Raw genomic sequence first — 16813 nt, 5'->3', positions numbered from 1 at the left:
CCAGATTTCGGCTAAATTATTCTTGGCAGGACAAAACTTTTGTGAGGCACCTCCGTACAATCTTGTTACCTTGGCCTGTCCGATCGTGCTCCCGAGCTTAAGACTACCCTCCGGGGTCGAGCCCCTTACACCGCCCATGTCCACCTGGAACCACATGTTCGCTGTCGATAACGCCGTTATGCTATCGACGTGTTTGGCTGTGTCCGTTGCCTGTGTGGATACCATGCCTCTCTGCATGGCCTGTGCTCCCATCCTTGTGCTTGTTTCCCAGACGGTTATTCTTTCTGCTCTTCAAACGCCGGCCGTGGTCCACATGTTTTCACCACATGGCTGAGACAGCGCGTGGCAGCATGCCAAACAATCTGACTCCTCTTGTTGACAGCAAGCCACGACTCGTGGTGCGTCGTCTGTGCGGGAAAAACAGCTCTTTGTGCGCAGTAAGAACGAAAAATTAGCCGCTCTACATATCGTTTCAACCTCTCCCGACGCTGTTCCATTAGGCTAGCATTCGCCGCCGCGGCTTTCAAAAGAACTTCCGTATCAGCCCATGCGTTCCCGCTAGGACGTCCATTACGCAAGCTACCGAGCACCAGCCATAGTGTGTGCTTTCACCAGTAAGCCAGCTCCTTAGGCTCAAGTCTGGATTCGTCTGAACCTGCATTCGATATCTGACTTTGCCGTCTATGTTACGATCGTCCTTAGGCAGGTTTCTATTTACCCGTACAAACATTATGTTTTATGTATAAGTTATTTCGGCGCTAATGTAGTAGATTAAGCAACGCAGTGGGTAATGGTGGATTGATAAGGCAGTAGATTGGCAGCAGTAATGAAATAACGCAGTAGATTTGACAAACTAGTACACGCAGTAGTGCAGTAGACTTTATACTAGGCTTTATATTTTCTTAGTACATGTTATAGTGTAATAGACTTCACTATGCAGCAATTTCTGCAAAGTAGAGTATACGAGATGACAATAAGATCTTATAACCGACATCTCAACACCATACGTCACCATTTCCTACACACTGAATGGTTGCAAAGGGCTACTGACATCCTCCATCAATCACGAGAACTCGTTCAAGAAAAGATGGACATACCCTGAACGCTATGCCAGTACCTCCTCCTATGATGAGAAAGAATACAACGAGATTCCGACACTGGCAAAGACATAGATATTGAAGGAAATATCTTAGTTCCCGTAGCCTCATTTTCGAGAGTAGGAAAGCAGAAACAGACGATGCATACATGGCGAGGTCTTGGAATACACAGTCTGTCATACGCTTGCTAGCAGACATGCATCCTCTGTGTGAAGGTGAAAGTGAGTGCAATATTTGCCTTGCCCCGCAACCTCTCACCTTCACCACGACGTCACTAGGCAGCAACTTCAGTCTGCTCATTTCAACTGTTCAGCTGGCCTTCACCATTCATTTTCCTCGCCCCTCCTCTCTTGATATCACTTCTGGAAACCACTCCTACATACAACTCTCTTGATATCACTCATCGTGAGTACATATACTCTCTTTGTAGGTTTCAACACCAACACAACCAGGTCCTACCCATCTCAAACACTTCATACACGATACCACAATACAATGCCGCCCAAGGCCACTCCCGACAAGATGTTCAGCGCGGACGTTGTAGCCGCGATCCTCTACAGCACAGGCAAGACGAGTCTTTCCATGGAAAACTACAAGATGATGAGCGCCCTCGACGGCACCAAGACGGCCAACGCCTTCCAGCACGACCTCCGCTCCGTACTTGCGACAGCCAAGAAACTCAAGGAGCGCGTCGACAACGGCGAGAAGTTCGAGCCTGTCCAGCCTGGCGCCAAGCGCGGTCCCAGTAAGTATCCGCTCGGGTTGCCTACCACCATGCTTTCTTTTCCATGCTGAGAACACAGCGTAGGCTCTGCCCCGGCAACGCCCGCGAGCACCACCAAGAAGCGCAAGGGCAATCCTGCTGCGAACGCAGACATGCAGGAGTCGCCCTCCAAGGCCAAGAAGAGTAGGCTGGATACGCCGACTGCAGACGCCACGCACGACTACCCGGACGATGCGTACGACTTCATCAAGAAGGAGAAGCTTTGGGAGAATGGTTATGTCTAGGTGGCTGGGACACACATATGCCAGTAATTCACACGAGATACGATGGATGAGAGGAGTGGAGTAGAGTACCCATTTAATCACTGGCCTTGTGGTGGTGGAAAATAATTACCCAGTCATGAAAAAATATTCAAGTGGATGGCTTTGTTTAATGGCTGAATTGTGTATGCGCGGGTCCGACGAGCTAGCTGTTAAGCTGATGGTTGCGACTTTGGCTGCATCTTGGAAATTAGTCACGTGCTGTGTATAGGGGCTGGGATTGCGAGATGAAATCAATGCGAATTGGGTTGAAGAAGGTCTGCAGCTATTGGCGGGATGGATGCTGAGGTTTAGGAATTTCTGTCTTGAGTTGGAATAGCGAGGCCGTTGAATGACATGACGAACGCTTGGACAGTATCACGGCTAGAACAGCCAGAACAGCGTAACGGTTAAAACTGCATCCCTTTTTAGCGCTGTCATAGGCTGTGGGAATGCTTCTCCAGGCTAAATCCGCAGTTACTGCAGTATATGCTGCATACTAAGAAGATAGACCAGAAGTCAACTCAATATCCTGAATTTGCTGCTCAACATGCATTGCCGAGTTGATTCAAACCCAACCCGACCATTACCTGCCTCAGACACTGAACGCCTTCTCAACCAAATCCACATTGACAGCCTTTCCATCCTCAGCCCAGTCGCCCATATCCATCAATCTATCCCTCTGCACCTCCAACTCGCGATTCATAATCGCGTTACCTGGATTGCCCACGCTCCGCTTCAGCTCCTCAATCATCTCCCTCGCTTTCTCCACCACGCTCTTCGTAAACGCGTTGTCTTGTCCGTGACTCTGAGGCGCGACATCCAGCACTTGCTTTACCAGCATCATGGCAATAAGACCCATGTTTACGCCCGGGGCGCCGACACCCTCTTCCGTGCTTGCGAGATACGCGGCCAACATGGCCATCTGCCACGTTTGCACCACTCGCACGGGGTGGAACGGCACGGGGTATAGCTTGGGAAGGATGTACTTGTATCGCTTTGCGCATTGTGCCCATGCTTCCTGAAATTTGCCTACCGAAAGTAGATTCACGATCAGCTCGTCGCGGAGCGAGGCGTAGGGCTGGCGGTATAGCGGCCAGTGCGTGGACTCATGGCACGTCTTGAGCGATTTTTGAAGAACAGGAATGGCGGCTTCTACGTTGCCAATACCTTGGAGCTGCTCGTATAAAGCGAACAGCTCCTCTTGGGTGCTGGCCAACGTCTGCTTTTCGTCTTTGCTGGGCGCGTAATTGGGGTCCGCAGGGACGAGCCAGTTGTCTTCCTGGTGTACGGCTTTGTCTTGACACTTTGCACAGCGGCATGTGAAGAACCAGCGTGCTTGGAGTTCGTCTTGTCGTTTTTGGTATGGATGCGTCGTGTCGATGTAGGATATAAAAATCTCCTTGTCTTTTCTAATGGGACGCAGCGTGCGAATGCTGACTAGAGGTCCGTCCATCATGATGTATGCATTTGGGTCGCAGGAGTGGTTCATGTGGCAGAGCGTTGAGTCCACGATGATGCCGAGGGGATCCAATGTGGGTGTGATGAGTGTCAGGGCGTTTGACATTACCTTTGGAATTTAATAGCATACTTGACAGCATATCGGTCCACTTACCCGGCCATACATGGCGGCGACAAAGTCCTTGTCGAACATATCCTGTGACAAAGAGAACTGTCCCGCCCCCATTGCCATTAATTCAATGTTCGGGTAGGTTCCATTTCGCTTAAAGTCATCAATGTGAGATGGTAGCTGGCAAAGCAGTTCCCAATCTTGGTCGGAAATCAAGCCATGCTTCCGTCGTGTAAGAAGCTCCATAGAAGCCAAAAACGCTTTTGGAAGTCCTCTTCCTGCCATTGGCTTCAAGATCTTGCACTCATGTTTGTGACCACGGTTCCAAGCTTCTTTCTGGCAAGCCTAGAGGAGGTCAATCGTCAGAAAGTGAATATAAAGCAATATTACGTACCTTGCTGCAGTATCTGAACCTCTGGCATGCCGCACACTTGCTGACTTCTGCACCTTCTGGCACATACAATCGTGTTCCCGCCGACGAGCCTTCGGTCCAAAGATAGCAATTCGCGCAAGTATCAAGCAGGCGTTCCGTCTCTAACGAGCCCACAAGCGGACGCCTAAACCTCGCAATCTCTTCACCAGCACCAAATCTTTGATTCGCAAATAAGCCATTTCCGACACTCTCTCCTTTGCTGTTGACGCACACATTTGACTTGGCAATATAGTACGGCGCTGGAGTAGCTACCGAAGACTTTTGCTCGTCCGACATGCTCTGAAACCAACAACTTCTACTCAATCTTATCGGATTCTGTGCGGGGATGGAAGAAGTCAGACTCGGGATAACGCGTCTGGTGCGACGTCATTGTTTTCCCTTCCGGACCAAGCTCTCGCCGCGAGAAAACGTGAGTCTGGCATGCCTAGTCCCGATTAGGCTTGGTCTGGCCACTCCCCTCACTACTACCACGGCACTACAAAGTGCATGTATTGTGCTCCTGAACATTCTACTGCTTCGATAGAGACGGAATGGGAGACGGAAGCCATGGATTGAGATGCACAGTTTGCGCCACACGCCTCGCAAACAACACGTGAAAGACAGTGTGCTATCCTATTAATATGTAACAAGCCCGCGTCATTTGCGTGGCCTTCCACGCGGATCCCTTACACACAGCAAACACACTTTTTTTTTCTAGTTCCAAGGTTATCTGCAAGTTCTTGAGTAACGTGTCCATGAAGCTATCGTTTCGGTCCCTCTGGCGTCACCATGGTGCGAATTACAAGACCTCAACCGTACCCACCACCCCGGTTCTACGGATATCGCAATATCGCTTTCCCGCCAACAAACCCCCACCGAACAACTCTGCACAAGCCGAAGTTGAGGAAACCCTTTCAATACATTTTCAAACAGCTGTGCAAGACCTCAAAAGCCACTATAAGCATCTTGACCGGTCTGCCCGCGAACAAGCGCTCGTCCGCGACCTGGTACACGACTGGAATGAACGGCGTCTGATCGCCGCGTGGAAATACCTTGAGAGCCATCCTAGCCGGGCCTCGGAAATGGTGAATCTACTGGGCCTCGACTTTGGCGAGGAAACCCTCAGTACGGTGGTTTGGCAGGGGCTTCGCAATCTCCGCAAGTATCCGCGCCGAGAACGCTTTCCCGTGGTGGCGAGGGCACTGCAGCAGACGGGGAATAGTGATGAGGTGTTGGGGCTGGATAATTCGATGTTTGATTTGCTTCGTGGCCGGAGGGGAGAGGGCGTGGTGCAATAGTCATGAGAGATGTTTGTTGTGCTTCTAAGAGGCGGATGATTGGCGGTTAGAATTGAAAGGAGAAGAGGAAGTTGAGTTACGCAATGTAAAGAGCAATCAGGTTGCGACTGAAGTTTTTCTCTCGTTGTACCAGCAGCATGCGATGTATCAAATCTTCTAATATGCAGAGTCATTTGTACGCTTGCTACCGCCTAGTTCTCGGCATCTTTAAGAGTGTCTAATTTCTTTAATGTCTACCAATCCCCTGTGTACGGTGACCAATCAAAAAACAACCTATTTGACATGTGCAAGTTATTGAAGCCTTTCCGCCAAATCTTGCACACCAGAAAGAACTCCATTGTTATTGCCTTGCCCACATAACGAACACAATAGCTCAGGTATACAAGCGCATGAATCACACACCCTAATGTGCGTTCAACCCATCACCTAGTCATTTCCTATAGTAGCATTGTGCCGGACTTAGATATGTAGCTACAAAGGTAAACCTGCACTCTGCATGTTGAATTTGTGCTGAAGAAGTCCCGACATAATGCGTAATAGTAGTTGGGCTAAGGAAATAAAGCTGATGGGCCGATTGATTGATGTAGACATGTACAAGTGGTGGTTTGCCTTCAACACGAAAAGACGCTGACTGCAGGAGAACATATATATGAGTACTGGTAATTAATTAGTTCTTGGTATATAATCTCGCTATCCGTACCCGAACTACATAACTAGTGCTATAGACGCACAACTATCCTATTAATGCAACATATGACTTTTGCTACCTTCTTATCCGTCTATTATGCGTGAGTCACTGTCCCAAGTCGGATGACAACTATCTGAGATCTAGCATGGCTCTTGATTCAGGCAGAGTGGCTATGCTTCATCTACTTTGGCAATTCTCCCGCTCATCCTCGTTGGCATGGTCGTGGTACGCGCAGGGCACCCAGGGCTCGTTATATGTTCAGCTCGAATAATCCGCTACACTCTGCGAGTACCTTGGGATCAGTTTAGCGACACATATAGCAGACACATTCTCTGCGAGCCATTCCAAGTTTGGTAAGGCACAGTGGCCCTCTCTTCCGTACAAAGGTCGACATTGCACATCCACGAAAAGCTTGAGAAGAGCATGGTCTTCGGACAAGTTGTCCAACGCATATATAGCCGCATCGAAGAAGGTCTGGCCAAATGATTTATGCACCCACAAGATGGTATCCACGATGCAATTTCGGGCTGCTCGACGAAACCCCGGCGATAGAATCCTGTCCCCAAAGACAATGGCTTTTATCAGGACAATAATTTTTCTCAGAGGGGGTCCGAGGATTTCAGGGCTATCTGAGTCAGTTGCCGGGTGAAGTTTGGCCAGGCTGCTCTATTCGTATTTTGCTGGCATCCTCTGAATACAAAGTCACTGAACAAAGACATCGAAAACCAATGGCTCTACGTCGTCAGGGGAAACTGTCTTGTCATTCTACTCTCTCCATATTCCATTGAAAGCCTTGTGAAAATACTCGGAAGGGTGGGTGATCGGCGCGCTGTGCAGATGGTACTGCTGTGCTTGAGGTCCAATCCCCACGAGGACCACACCGTCGTTAGCGACACCCCTGAGACAATATTAGCCACTAACTGCACAATATGTGGATGGAAGAGGCGGCTAAACTTACGCGATGAGTGGATTTTCGCTTACTTCACCAGGAGGCGCAGACTCTGAGGTTTCTAGAGTCAACATTCTTATGGAACCCCACACCAAACCGCTTGTACTTGTTGTAGCTGTGAGAAATGTGAGTGAGAGAACAGAAGCTTCAAGTGCAATTGGCGGTCATATTACATAAAACCTCAGCAATGGATTGATGACACGGTGAAGGTAAAGACTGAGCAAAGTAAACACGTAGCGGTCTAATTGCCAGTACGCTGCCATTGGTGCAATACCTGTTCAGTTTTTCCAACGCTACTGCCTAGATATTGGCATCGTAATTTATAGAGAAGATGTGGCCTTTTGTATCATGTCTGATTGAAGTTCTACAGTGTACTCAACACTGGAGTGGTAGGCAGCAACAGTTACATCTGCCAAGCAAACCACTATTCCGAACAATCACAAATCCTCACTCCCCACGAGGCACTGCATATACGATAAGACTTCTTTCGTGAACCCGACAGGTGATAGGAGCTTGTTGAAACTTGTCGAAACTTGCCGGTACATTATCATAATATGTGATACCCATGTTTGATTGGCGATACAAGGAAAAAAGTACGTATAAGAAAAACCAATGCGTATGAACATACTAGTGATGAATCGCTTGCTTCTATGATATCTTGGTCCGTCTTGGAAGTACGGTAGCTGTACTATGGAGCTAATGCTTTTTTTTCGACTAATGTATGACGTGCGCTAAATCAGCTTGCTATGCTTCTGTCAAAAATTAGGAAACGCTCGCTCGAGTGGGGTGGAACTCTCTGGGTTCCAATATGACCGTCTCCCCCCCCCCCCCTTGGGATGTTGCGCTAATTCATCACTTCTTAACCGTATTCCGCTTACAGTTGTCGTAATTTTTGTAATACTTGCAGTGTTCCGAGAGTCTGTTCTCCCAAACCCTCAGAGAACTCGTTTTTCCTGTCGAGTACCTTGCTATAACTTTGACGAGAAACTTATAAGGCATGTCTCTTCTCAGCAAGTGAGCATACAGAGATTCTTCGCTGGCTGATGTTCGAACGAGATGCGAACAGTACAAATCAATGAAGAGTTCATTGATGATGTGCTCTTCGGGCAAGTTCTCGAAAGAAAACTTGACTGCCGTGAATATGGTAAAGGTTCCAGGCTCGTCTGCAGAAAGGACTTCAATGATACCCCTACTGGCTCCTCGCCGAAACGCCGGCGATAAAAACCTGTCCCCAAACACCAGAGATTTCGTGAGAACAGTGATTACTGGGTCTCCGTCTTCTTCGTCCTCAGGATATACTTTGAGTATACGCTCGATTTCCTCGACTGAGGGCATATCCTGAGTATAGAGCCATTGAACAAAAACATCGAAAATTGCTGGTTCGATATCTTCAAGGACAACATCCTTTTCGTCTGCTTCTTTCCATTGACCGCTGTAAGCACTGCCGAAGTATTCGGAGTGATAAGTGATCAGGCCTTTGTGTATGCGATATTGTTTTTGCTGCGGCCCAATCTTCACTGTGACCATTTCCTGTTGCGTAACGGCGCTATAAACGTAGTATTAGCTACTTATATCTACACTTGTGCAACAACGAGCACCGAGCTTACTCCAGTAACGCTTTCATGTCTAACCCGTCACGATCCGCCGGTTGCGACTTGTTCGAAGTTGCCATTCCTGCGAACCCGAACCCGAGCCGCGCGTTTTTGTTCTGGGGTTAAGAGTGAGTGGTAGTCGAGAGCGTTGAGTCAGCAGTGGTGATTTTAGAATGAGAGAGGTCGCTGGTACGCTGACTTTAGGTTGAAGGTAACCTGCATGGACGCGCAATGACCCAGGACGCGCAATGACCCACCCCACCAAAAAACCTATTGCAAAAGATGAGGCTGTACAGCCACCCATAGTCGCTATTATTACGAGATTTCATGGTGTTGTAGTAATTATAGTATTGCGATCATGATAGGCTACTTGTATCTACTTAGTAGCTTAGTGGTGCGGCCGTGGCGGGTAGTTAGTCCAAGTTAGGACGGCTAGTGCAGCCACCTTAGCTTGTACATGAGATGAATCAACAACAACACGTTTCTGACGCTTCTGCTTTTAAGAGGAGCCTTGTCAGGCTTTGCGCTTACCCCTTTGGGATAATTGTATAGCTTTTTTAGCCTCCTGGGCTGCCTTTTGAGCCTCCTTTTAAGCCACCTTGGCGGCTCTCTCCTTCTCTCTCACCTCCTTGAGCCTCTTTCTCTTAACACGCTTCTCCTAGGCTATTTGAAGCTTGTACAATTAAGCTTGTCTCCTTAACTTAGATCTCTTAGCTTTCTGGAGTTGTAATTGCTGTTGTTCTTGTTGTCGTTCCATCTTATCCTCCTTAGCTTGGCGAACCTTCTTAGGAGACTAAAAGACAGCTCCTCTATAGTACTCCTCAGGCCTATTGAGTTGAAGCGTGTAGCTCTTCTTTTGGTGTCTCTTTTTAACCTTTAGAGCCTCTCTTAAGCCCTGGTTTTCTCCTTTGAGTATACTATTTTGAGCTAAGAGGTGATGGAGGCTTCGGCGAAGCTTTTTTACCTCCTTATTATTGAAATCCTTCACCTCCCAGCGTATAATAGACTCAATTTTGAGCCAATCATCTCCACTAAGGACAGAAGAAGAGCTTTTATCTGAACTAGAGGCCTCTTGTTGGAACTTTTGGAGAATAACCTTAGCATTTAGTGGGTTAATGCTAGTTGCCTTAAAGGAGCTTATAATAGTCTCCTTTCTAAAAGCTGTACCCCAAGCCCTCTAAAAGAGCTTAAAGAAGTCTCCTTTTGCTAGAGGAAGGATTCCATGGCTCCAATAGAGGAAGTTTAACAACTCCTTTGAGTAGGCTGACGCTAGAGGCCCAAACATCCCAACGTCAAGAGGCTGAAGCCTATAGGTCGAATGAGGAGGATATACAGCAACTAGAATCCTATAGCTGTTGCAATAATCTAGAAAATCCATGGTTACATGAGATAAGTGGCCATCAACAATGAGTAACCGGTACCCAGTTCAAGCGTAGCGTGCAGTCTCTCTTTTAAAGACCTCTTTAAGCCAAGCTAGGCCTATATTATTGTTAGTCCATCTAGAGGGCGATGAGGTAACAAAGACTGAGTGCTTGTTTGGATTAATAGCCTCTACCTAGGCTGATTTAGAGCTCTAGCATCTAACTGAAAGATAAGAGATAGAGAAAGAGGTGTACCATCTAAGCAGATACAGGCTAGGACTGTAATCCACTCTCTAGAGCCATCTTATAGGCTTAAAACAACTCCTCCTCTTTTATATTGCCTCTTACTAAAGATCCTTTTAGACCTTCTAAGGATTCTAAGTAAAAAGCCCTTTTTATCTATATTAAAGATGTAAGAGGGCTGTATATTGTACTCCTTCATCTTATTATGTAACAGCTTAAAGTACAACCTATACTTAGTTGCTAAATCAGCCTTATAACGCTTCTAGTCTATAGGACTCTGCCAGCAAGAGATAAGATGAGAGGAGTTCCTGCAGAGGAACCTAGAAACCTAGCGTTCTAAAACGTCTCTACTAAGCAAGGATGACGCAAGATGGCGTATTATTAGACGCGAAGGTGGTGTACGCCTCTTAGTGAGGGATTCGATGTACTATATAAGCTCCTTTTCGCGTTGTGGGTGGATAGAGAGGTGGGCGAGCGCGCGAGGCTGAGTTTTGCCTTGGTGTCTTTAAGCGAGCGTACGATAGCTAATGCTAAACCTTTTTGCAACTTGGCGATAGCTGAAAGATGCGCCTAGTTCGCGCGATTTAATTTCTTTAATCGCTTCCTGAATTGGGTCTATATTAGTGGAGTTATAAGGTATTTTGTGTAGGTGTTGAGTTTGGTGGGGTGGGTCATTGCGCGTCCTGGGTCATTGCGCGTCCATGCAGGTTACGGTCATGTTTTACAAGCTTATCTATACTTACGTTCATTGGACATCTGGCCCTGCGGTAAGGTCTGTGCTTACGCGAGCCAGTTGGGAGTCCTACAACATAACTAATACCGAATAAACATGTGGCAGGGTAACTACGTTGAGATCAAGAGAACCCAATCTCATGCAATGCGCTGATAAGCCACAAGCAGCTCTCCCACCATGCACACTACTACCCCACCAAAAACACCAAAACACCTTCGGGCCACGAAGTCGCCAGTTCAAGACATAAACTCGGAATCTCATCTTTACTCCATAATACACCTAGAAACAGTATACTCCTCCACCTCACTTCTCCACCACCGCATCTCCATCTACCCAATCCCCCCCATCATCAGCGCCCAGAACACCCAAAACAAGCATATGAATACTCCAATACTACTGCATGCAGTCTTCAAAAAATATAAGTAAAAGAAAAAAAAACCACCCCAGGGATTCTGACATGGAGTGTATGAATTGAGCATGAATTTGATGCAGTAAATATATACAAGTAAGTGCAAGAAGAAGAAGAAGAAGAAGAAGAAGAAGAAGAAGAAGAAGAAGAAGAAGAAGAAAAAAAAACCGCAGGATGGCATCAAAAAGCCATCCACCCATGCATCCAAGCATGCAACATCCATTGAGGCTCCAAGTCCCCAGGCCGCTCACTTTTCCACCTCTTCTTGCATCTCCTGCTAACCTCCTTGTCTCCCTTTCCACAACATGTACATTCTCTCTCTCTCTCTCCCTTTCCCTTTCTCTCACACACACACACACTCTCTCTCAATCCCACTCATACCCACCCAACGGCTCACAATCCTTGGTCGCGTAAATCCACTCCTCCTCCTCGTCACAGGACCGCACAGAACAAGACTCAGGTTCCGGGTCTTTGTCTGGACATGAGCGTGGCACCTTGTCATTTCCAGGGGAGTCGTCGCCGTCATCACTGTCATCGCTGTCATCGCTGCTGCTCCAGGCATCGTAGCTGTAGTCCTCGGCATCCGAGTCGTCGTCGTAGTCGTCGTCGCTACTAGCCCAGTGGTCAATTTCAGGCTGAGGCTCCGGTCCATGCTGAGGCTCCGGTCCATGCTGAGGCTCCGGTTCATGCTGAGCCTCAGGATACGTATTGTCCTGGCCTTGCGGCTCCCAGGAATAGTCTTGGTTGCACAGACATCCCCAGTTATACGCATTGGAAATTTGCATCTGCATCTGCATTTCCATCTGCATCTGTGTGTGTGTCCGAGTCTCGGCATGGACACCAATATCGTTGTAGTTGTAATCCTCTGCAACTACAGTCTTGTCATCCTCATGCTCTCCCTCACTCTCATACTGAACACCCCACTGCACCCCCACATCCACTGTGTGATTCTTCTTCTTCTTCTCGGCTTCTTCTTCAATACGCTTGATTTCAGCCTTGAGCTCCTCGTTCTGGCGCCTCGCTGCCTTCAGGTCCTTTGATAGTGCATCGGAATAGTTGTGCATTGCACGCAACATGCCCATGGTGAAGCTCGACTTCTTCGTGCTGTCTGCCAGCTGCTTCTCGAGCTGCTTCTGCTTGTACTGCGCGGCGGCGAGCTCCTGTCGGGTCCGCACCGCCCATAGCTGGTACGATTCGTTTGACTGGGCGAGATGTTCGCGCTCCCGGTTGGATTCGTCGAGACTGTTCTGCAGTCGGACGATAGTGCTTTGCAGAGACTTGGCCTCGTAGCTTTGGAGTTGGAGCGTGGCGTTGGCGTTGGAGAGCTTGCTCCGGTTGAGGATGAATGCGTCAACAACGCTGCTGAGTCGGGGCTCCAGACGCTTGTTTCGATTTTCGGTTTCGCTCAGGGTTTTGCGGGTGCTTGAGAGTTGTTGTTGTGCTTCTTCGTATGAGGCTTTTGCGGTAGACAACTCAAGACGAGTGGCGGAGAGTTGTCTTTGCATTGCCTGGTACGAGGACTTTGTCTGGGAGAGCTCAAGCTGGGTGACTGAGAGGTCGTCCTCGGCTTGGGAGAGGCTCTCTCGGAGCTTCCTTGCTGTGTACTCTCTGCACTCTTTCTCGTCTTCCCACATGTACTGGAGGACTGCCCAGGAGATCATGACGAAAATGGCCGAGACCACACATACGACGATGAGCACGAGCATCTTCATCCTTCTTCTATACACAAAGGCTGTGTGTAAGCTGGGTAGGTTCTCCGACTTGAGTATGTTCTCAGGTGTGCAGGCTTGTTGGCAAGTGCTGTGGTGTGCTGTGGTGTCGAAGTGTTTCTTGAGAAAGTTGAGGCAAGATTGTAAAGTGGAAAACACACTGCCTTTATTCACTCTACGAGGGCACGCAGAATTAATGAATGATAAATGGAAAGTTAGCTACCAATGGTTTCCAAGGTTCAAGCCTAATTCACAGGTTTTTGTTTGGCTACCATGAATAGAAGCAGAAAACAGTGGTTTAATTACACATTTGCGGCACCAATGAGCATGTTGGAAATGACATACTGGGACGTTGATACTTGAGCAACACAGCTGCGCGTCATTTCTAATTGTGTATCAGTTGAAATACATCTCCAGTGCCACGGTTGCAGCTTTTGGAACCTCAGTTCATTTGCACAAGTGACAATGGCCCAACAGTTTTCACGAACCACAAAATCCGACCCAGGCAATTGGGTGATCGAAATTGATACTGTTACTTGCGGCTAAAATACCTATACTTTTCTTGTGATCAAGCTCATCGACATGGAGCAAACTGTGTGCCGTTGAGGCCCAGAGAATTGCCCATGGAGGCTAGTTTCTATTTTCCGCGCAATTCTACTCGTTGAGCTCGACGTAGTTGGCAGGGAAGAGACCTGACTGGCCGTTGAAGCTGCCGAGCCACCAATCCTCGTCGGGGAATTCCTAAGCCATGTCAGCATGAGTCAAACAGGGAAGTCAAGATTGCATACCAATCCAGTGATGGTGGCTCCTTCAGGGAAGCTCAGTTCGTTGTCCTCTGCAGCATCGTAATCATATAGAGCGGTTGCAGTAGGGCCAGAACTGGCAGCAGCGTGTGATGGCGCGGCGGCGGGCTCTGGCTCTTGGGCTGCCGAGGGATGCGTGGGCAGCGGTGGTGCGGCTGGGGCACCGGCATTGTCATCCTCCACCAGTTCGACGTAGTTGGCGGGGAAGAGACCGCGCTCGCCCTGTGCGTTGGTGCCCATCCACCAATCCTCGTCGACCATGTCGATGTCGGTGACGTACTCGCCGTCACGGAGTTCGACTTCATTGTCTTCGGCCTTTTCGTAGTCGTACAGGATGACTGCACGCTTTCCAGAGCCTCCTGCAGCTGCGTGCTCGTCGTCATCGTGACCAGAAGCAACAGCAGCGGCCACAGCGGCACCACCTACGGCGGCGGCACCAAAGGTGGCGGCTGCAACAGCAACTCCAGCTCCGCGGGCAGGATCCTTGGCCTCCACCTTGGGTTCTGGAGAAACGTCGCGGGCCTGGTGGGCGGCATGCTCGAGCGAGCGAGCAGGCATGGCCGGTGCCTTTTCTGCAGCAGGAGCCAGCTCTTCCGGCTCCTTTCCACGAGCAACAGGCATGGCAATGCGCACGGGGGATCCAGAAGGCTCTGGTGATGGGCTGCGAGGCACTGCTGGAGGCGAGGGCATACGCTGGTGCTGGGTTGCAGGAACCTCGTCTGCTTCTGGCTCGGGCTCCTTTGGTCGGGTGGGCAGGCCAGGCATGGGAATACCCCTTATGCCTGCGTTGGGCTTGCTCGAGTTGTCGAGAGGTGGTGGGCTAGAAGCCGATAGCTCAGGAGCAGGGCGTGAGCTTGGTGCTCCCATTGGTACAGCGCCCGCGAAGCGGTCCTTGAGGGAGCTGACACCACCACCACCAGACGCAGGCGAGGGAGGCTCTTCTTGCGGTGGCGGCGAACCACCTGTGCGCTGTTCACTAAGGCCGCCGCTTGCAGACTGTCCTGTTCGGGTAGTCTGCACAGGTGCCCAAGACTTGCCAGAGTAGCCGCTCTGCCAGCCGCCGCCTCCGCTCGGCTGGCTTTGAAGGGGCTTGGTACGACTTGCGGCATCGACAACAGGCGCTGGGACGGCTTCGCCCCGGGCTGCCTTCTTCTCGGCCCAAATCTGTGCAGGTGTCTTTCCTCCCTCATCAGCAAACGTCTTGCTTGCCGCGCCAACTAGAGGCGCGGGCACCGGAGGCTTAGCACCGAAGCCGCCAGGTGTAGGGGCCTTGGTGCCGGTGAATGTGCTGGCACCGGCAAACTTGTTGGCAACCTTTGGCTTGGGCATGCTGGTAAGGCGTTCGGGCTTGGCGCCGAAAGCTGCTGACCGTTCGGCGAGTGACTTTGGCTGCTCCTCTTCGTCGTCGTTGCCAGATGGCGCAGATGGAGGAGCAGCTTGGGCCTTTGCACGGATAGCTGCAATGTCCACTTTGCCGACAGGCTCGTACGCGCCCTTGACCACAGTGGGCCGGTCGTCTTTGGCATCGCGTGCCTGGGCTCGGATAGCCGCAATGTCGACCTTGCCAACTGGCTGGTATGCACCCTTGACGACTTCGGGACGGTCATTCGATGTGGAATCGTTCTTGCCAGCAGTGAGTTCGGCCATGTTGACCTTGGTGGGCGTGTAGGCGGTGCCAACCTTCTCCAGCTGCGACCTGGAGACAGGCGGGGCATCGGCGCCCCAGCCGTCTGCGTCTTCATTGGCCTTTGGAGCAGGGGCGCGCGAGCGTCCCAGCGGGTTGAAGCCAGTGCCGGCGCCTCCTATTGATGTGGGTGTGAATACAGGCTTCTTCGCAACCGGAGGAGGTGGGCCGCCTGACGAAGGAATGGCTCCACCGCCCGAGTACTTGGCGCCTGAGGCATCTGCGACCTTTTGCACAATCTTCTCCGGGCTGAGGTCGTCCTCGGTGCGGGCGGTGACTTGGACGTGGTATCCCTAGCACAATTAGCCACTGCGCAGTTGCCATGTGGGGGGGGGGAGGGGCCAGTCATACATGCAGAAGTTTTGAGACGACGGTCAGATGGCTGCCGAAGTAGCCCTTTGTTCGCTCTGGGACGCCCTGGCCACACTGGACATGCATTATTAGCACAATGTTTTGGGCAAGTTGGCGGGACGGCTTACCCATGCTATCAGGACGTTCTTGGGCAGCGATGTGTTTGGGTCCTTGACCTTGACAAAGGCAAACTGGATGCGGCCCTCTGAAAACTCGTCGACGAGGTCGGTCAATTCACCCTCTGCAGAAAGTCAGCCATTGGGCGCTGGGGCTCGTGAGGGCCGGCTTCGCGTGCTGCTGTGCCCTACGCGGTGAGGTGCCGACAGCCGAGCTTGGGCTGGCTGACAGCTCAGCAGCAGCGGCAGAGGCTCGCCGTGCGGGACAGGCGTGGGCTGGCAGCAGCCATTGGGGGAGGGCGAGCTGCATGGGACATACCTCCAGTGCTCTGCACCTTGAGCACGCTCTCCTTGCCGCTGTCGTGCTGGAAGGCGCTGACGAGCGGGGCGGCGACTGTGAAGACGGCCCATTGACCGTATGTCGGCGAGCTTGCCTGGGGGCCGGAGGGCGCGGGGGAATTGACGACGTTCTGGTAGCTCTTTGTGATGTTGGGGCCGTTGCTGGACGTGTTGAGCGTGGCCATGGTGGGCGGCGTGTGGCGGGCAAGCTGTCGTGGGTTCGGGGGGCGGGCGGGCGGGAGGGAGGGAGAGAGGAGGAGGGGCGAGATGAGGTGGTGGTGGTGGTGGTTGCAGCAGCAGCGGCGGCGGCGGCGGTAGTAGTAAGTAGCGGCAGACGAACAGCAGAACAGCAGAACAGCAGAACAGCAGAACAGCAGAACAGCAGTGCAGCAGAACAAACGAGCGACAGCTCAGCGGGTAAGAGGATGTACACGCG

General features: G+C 50.6%; 7 protein-coding genes across 7 annotated transcripts; 2 read left to right on the top strand and 5 right to left on the bottom strand.

The window, feature by feature from the left end:
* Positions 1-1592: 1592 nt before the first annotated feature.
* SETTUDRAFT_38090 (uncharacterized protein) lies at positions 1593-2105 on the top strand (the record flags this gene model as incomplete). The annotated part of the gene is made up of 2 exons (XM_008025131.1): positions 1593-1842; positions 1906-2105. 2 exons carry the CDS (start codon positions 1593-1595, stop codon positions 2103-2105), a joined length of 450 nt encoding a protein of 149 aa, XP_008023322.1.
* A 606-nt stretch (positions 2106-2711) lies between these two features.
* SETTUDRAFT_128454 (uncharacterized protein) lies at positions 2712-4399 on the bottom strand (the record flags this gene model as incomplete). The annotated part of the gene is made up of 3 exons (XM_008025251.1): positions 2712-3690; positions 3736-4035; positions 4148-4399. The coding sequence occupies 3 exons, from the start codon at positions 4397-4399 to the stop codon at positions 2716-2718; spliced, it is 1527 nt and encodes a 508-aa protein (XP_008023442.1). The 3' UTR covers positions 2712-2715.
* Positions 4400-4857: 458 nt separating this feature from the next.
* Positions 4858-5400, top strand: SETTUDRAFT_38088 (uncharacterized protein; the record flags this gene model as incomplete). The annotated part of the gene is made up of 1 exon (XM_008025130.1): positions 4858-5400. The coding sequence occupies one exon, from the start codon at positions 4858-4860 to the stop codon at positions 5398-5400; it is 543 nt and encodes a 180-aa protein (XP_008023321.1).
* A 1453-nt stretch (positions 5401-6853) lies between these two features.
* On the bottom strand, positions 6854-7111 carry SETTUDRAFT_26816 (uncharacterized protein; the record flags this gene model as incomplete). The annotated part of the gene is made up of 2 exons (XM_008025090.1): positions 6854-6986; positions 7047-7111. The coding sequence occupies 2 exons, from the start codon at positions 7109-7111 to the stop codon at positions 6854-6856; spliced, it is 198 nt and encodes a 65-aa protein (XP_008023281.1).
* Positions 7112-7994: 883 nt separating this feature from the next.
* Positions 7995-8585, bottom strand: SETTUDRAFT_54405 (uncharacterized protein; the record flags this gene model as incomplete). The annotated part of the gene is made up of 1 exon (XM_008025184.1): positions 7995-8585. A coding segment is annotated over one exon (591 nt), but the record flags the coding sequence as incomplete, so codon positions are not given.
* A 3155-nt stretch (positions 8586-11740) lies between these two features.
* Positions 11741-13087, bottom strand: SETTUDRAFT_38086 (uncharacterized protein; the record flags this gene model as incomplete). Its single annotated transcript, XM_008025129.1, has 1 exon — positions 11741-13087. The coding sequence occupies one exon, from the start codon at positions 13085-13087 to the stop codon at positions 11741-11743; it is 1347 nt and encodes a 448-aa protein (XP_008023320.1).
* Positions 13088-13380: 293 nt separating this feature from the next.
* SETTUDRAFT_176212 (uncharacterized protein) lies at positions 13381-16709 on the bottom strand. Its single transcript, XM_008025250.1, has 5 exons — positions 16358-16709; positions 16051-16163; positions 15923-15997; positions 13873-15864; positions 13381-13825 (listed from the first exon to the last, which is right to left on the bottom strand). Exons 1-5 carry the CDS (start codon positions 16560-16562, stop codon positions 13739-13741), a joined length of 2472 nt encoding a protein of 823 aa, XP_008023441.1. The 5' UTR covers positions 16563-16709; the 3' UTR covers positions 13381-13738.
* Between the last annotated feature and the right edge of the window lie 104 nt (positions 16710-16813).

The sequence above is a fragment of the Exserohilum turcica genome (genome assembly GCF_000359705.1).
Source record: "Exserohilum turcica Et28A unplaced genomic scaffold SETTUscaffold_14, whole genome shotgun sequence".
In the NCBI taxonomy this organism is placed as follows: Eukaryota; Fungi; Ascomycota; class Dothideomycetes; order Pleosporales; family Pleosporaceae; genus Exserohilum; species Exserohilum turcicum.
Note: the sequence above shows the minus strand (reverse complement) of the source record. Positions and strands in the feature narration are given on the sequence as shown.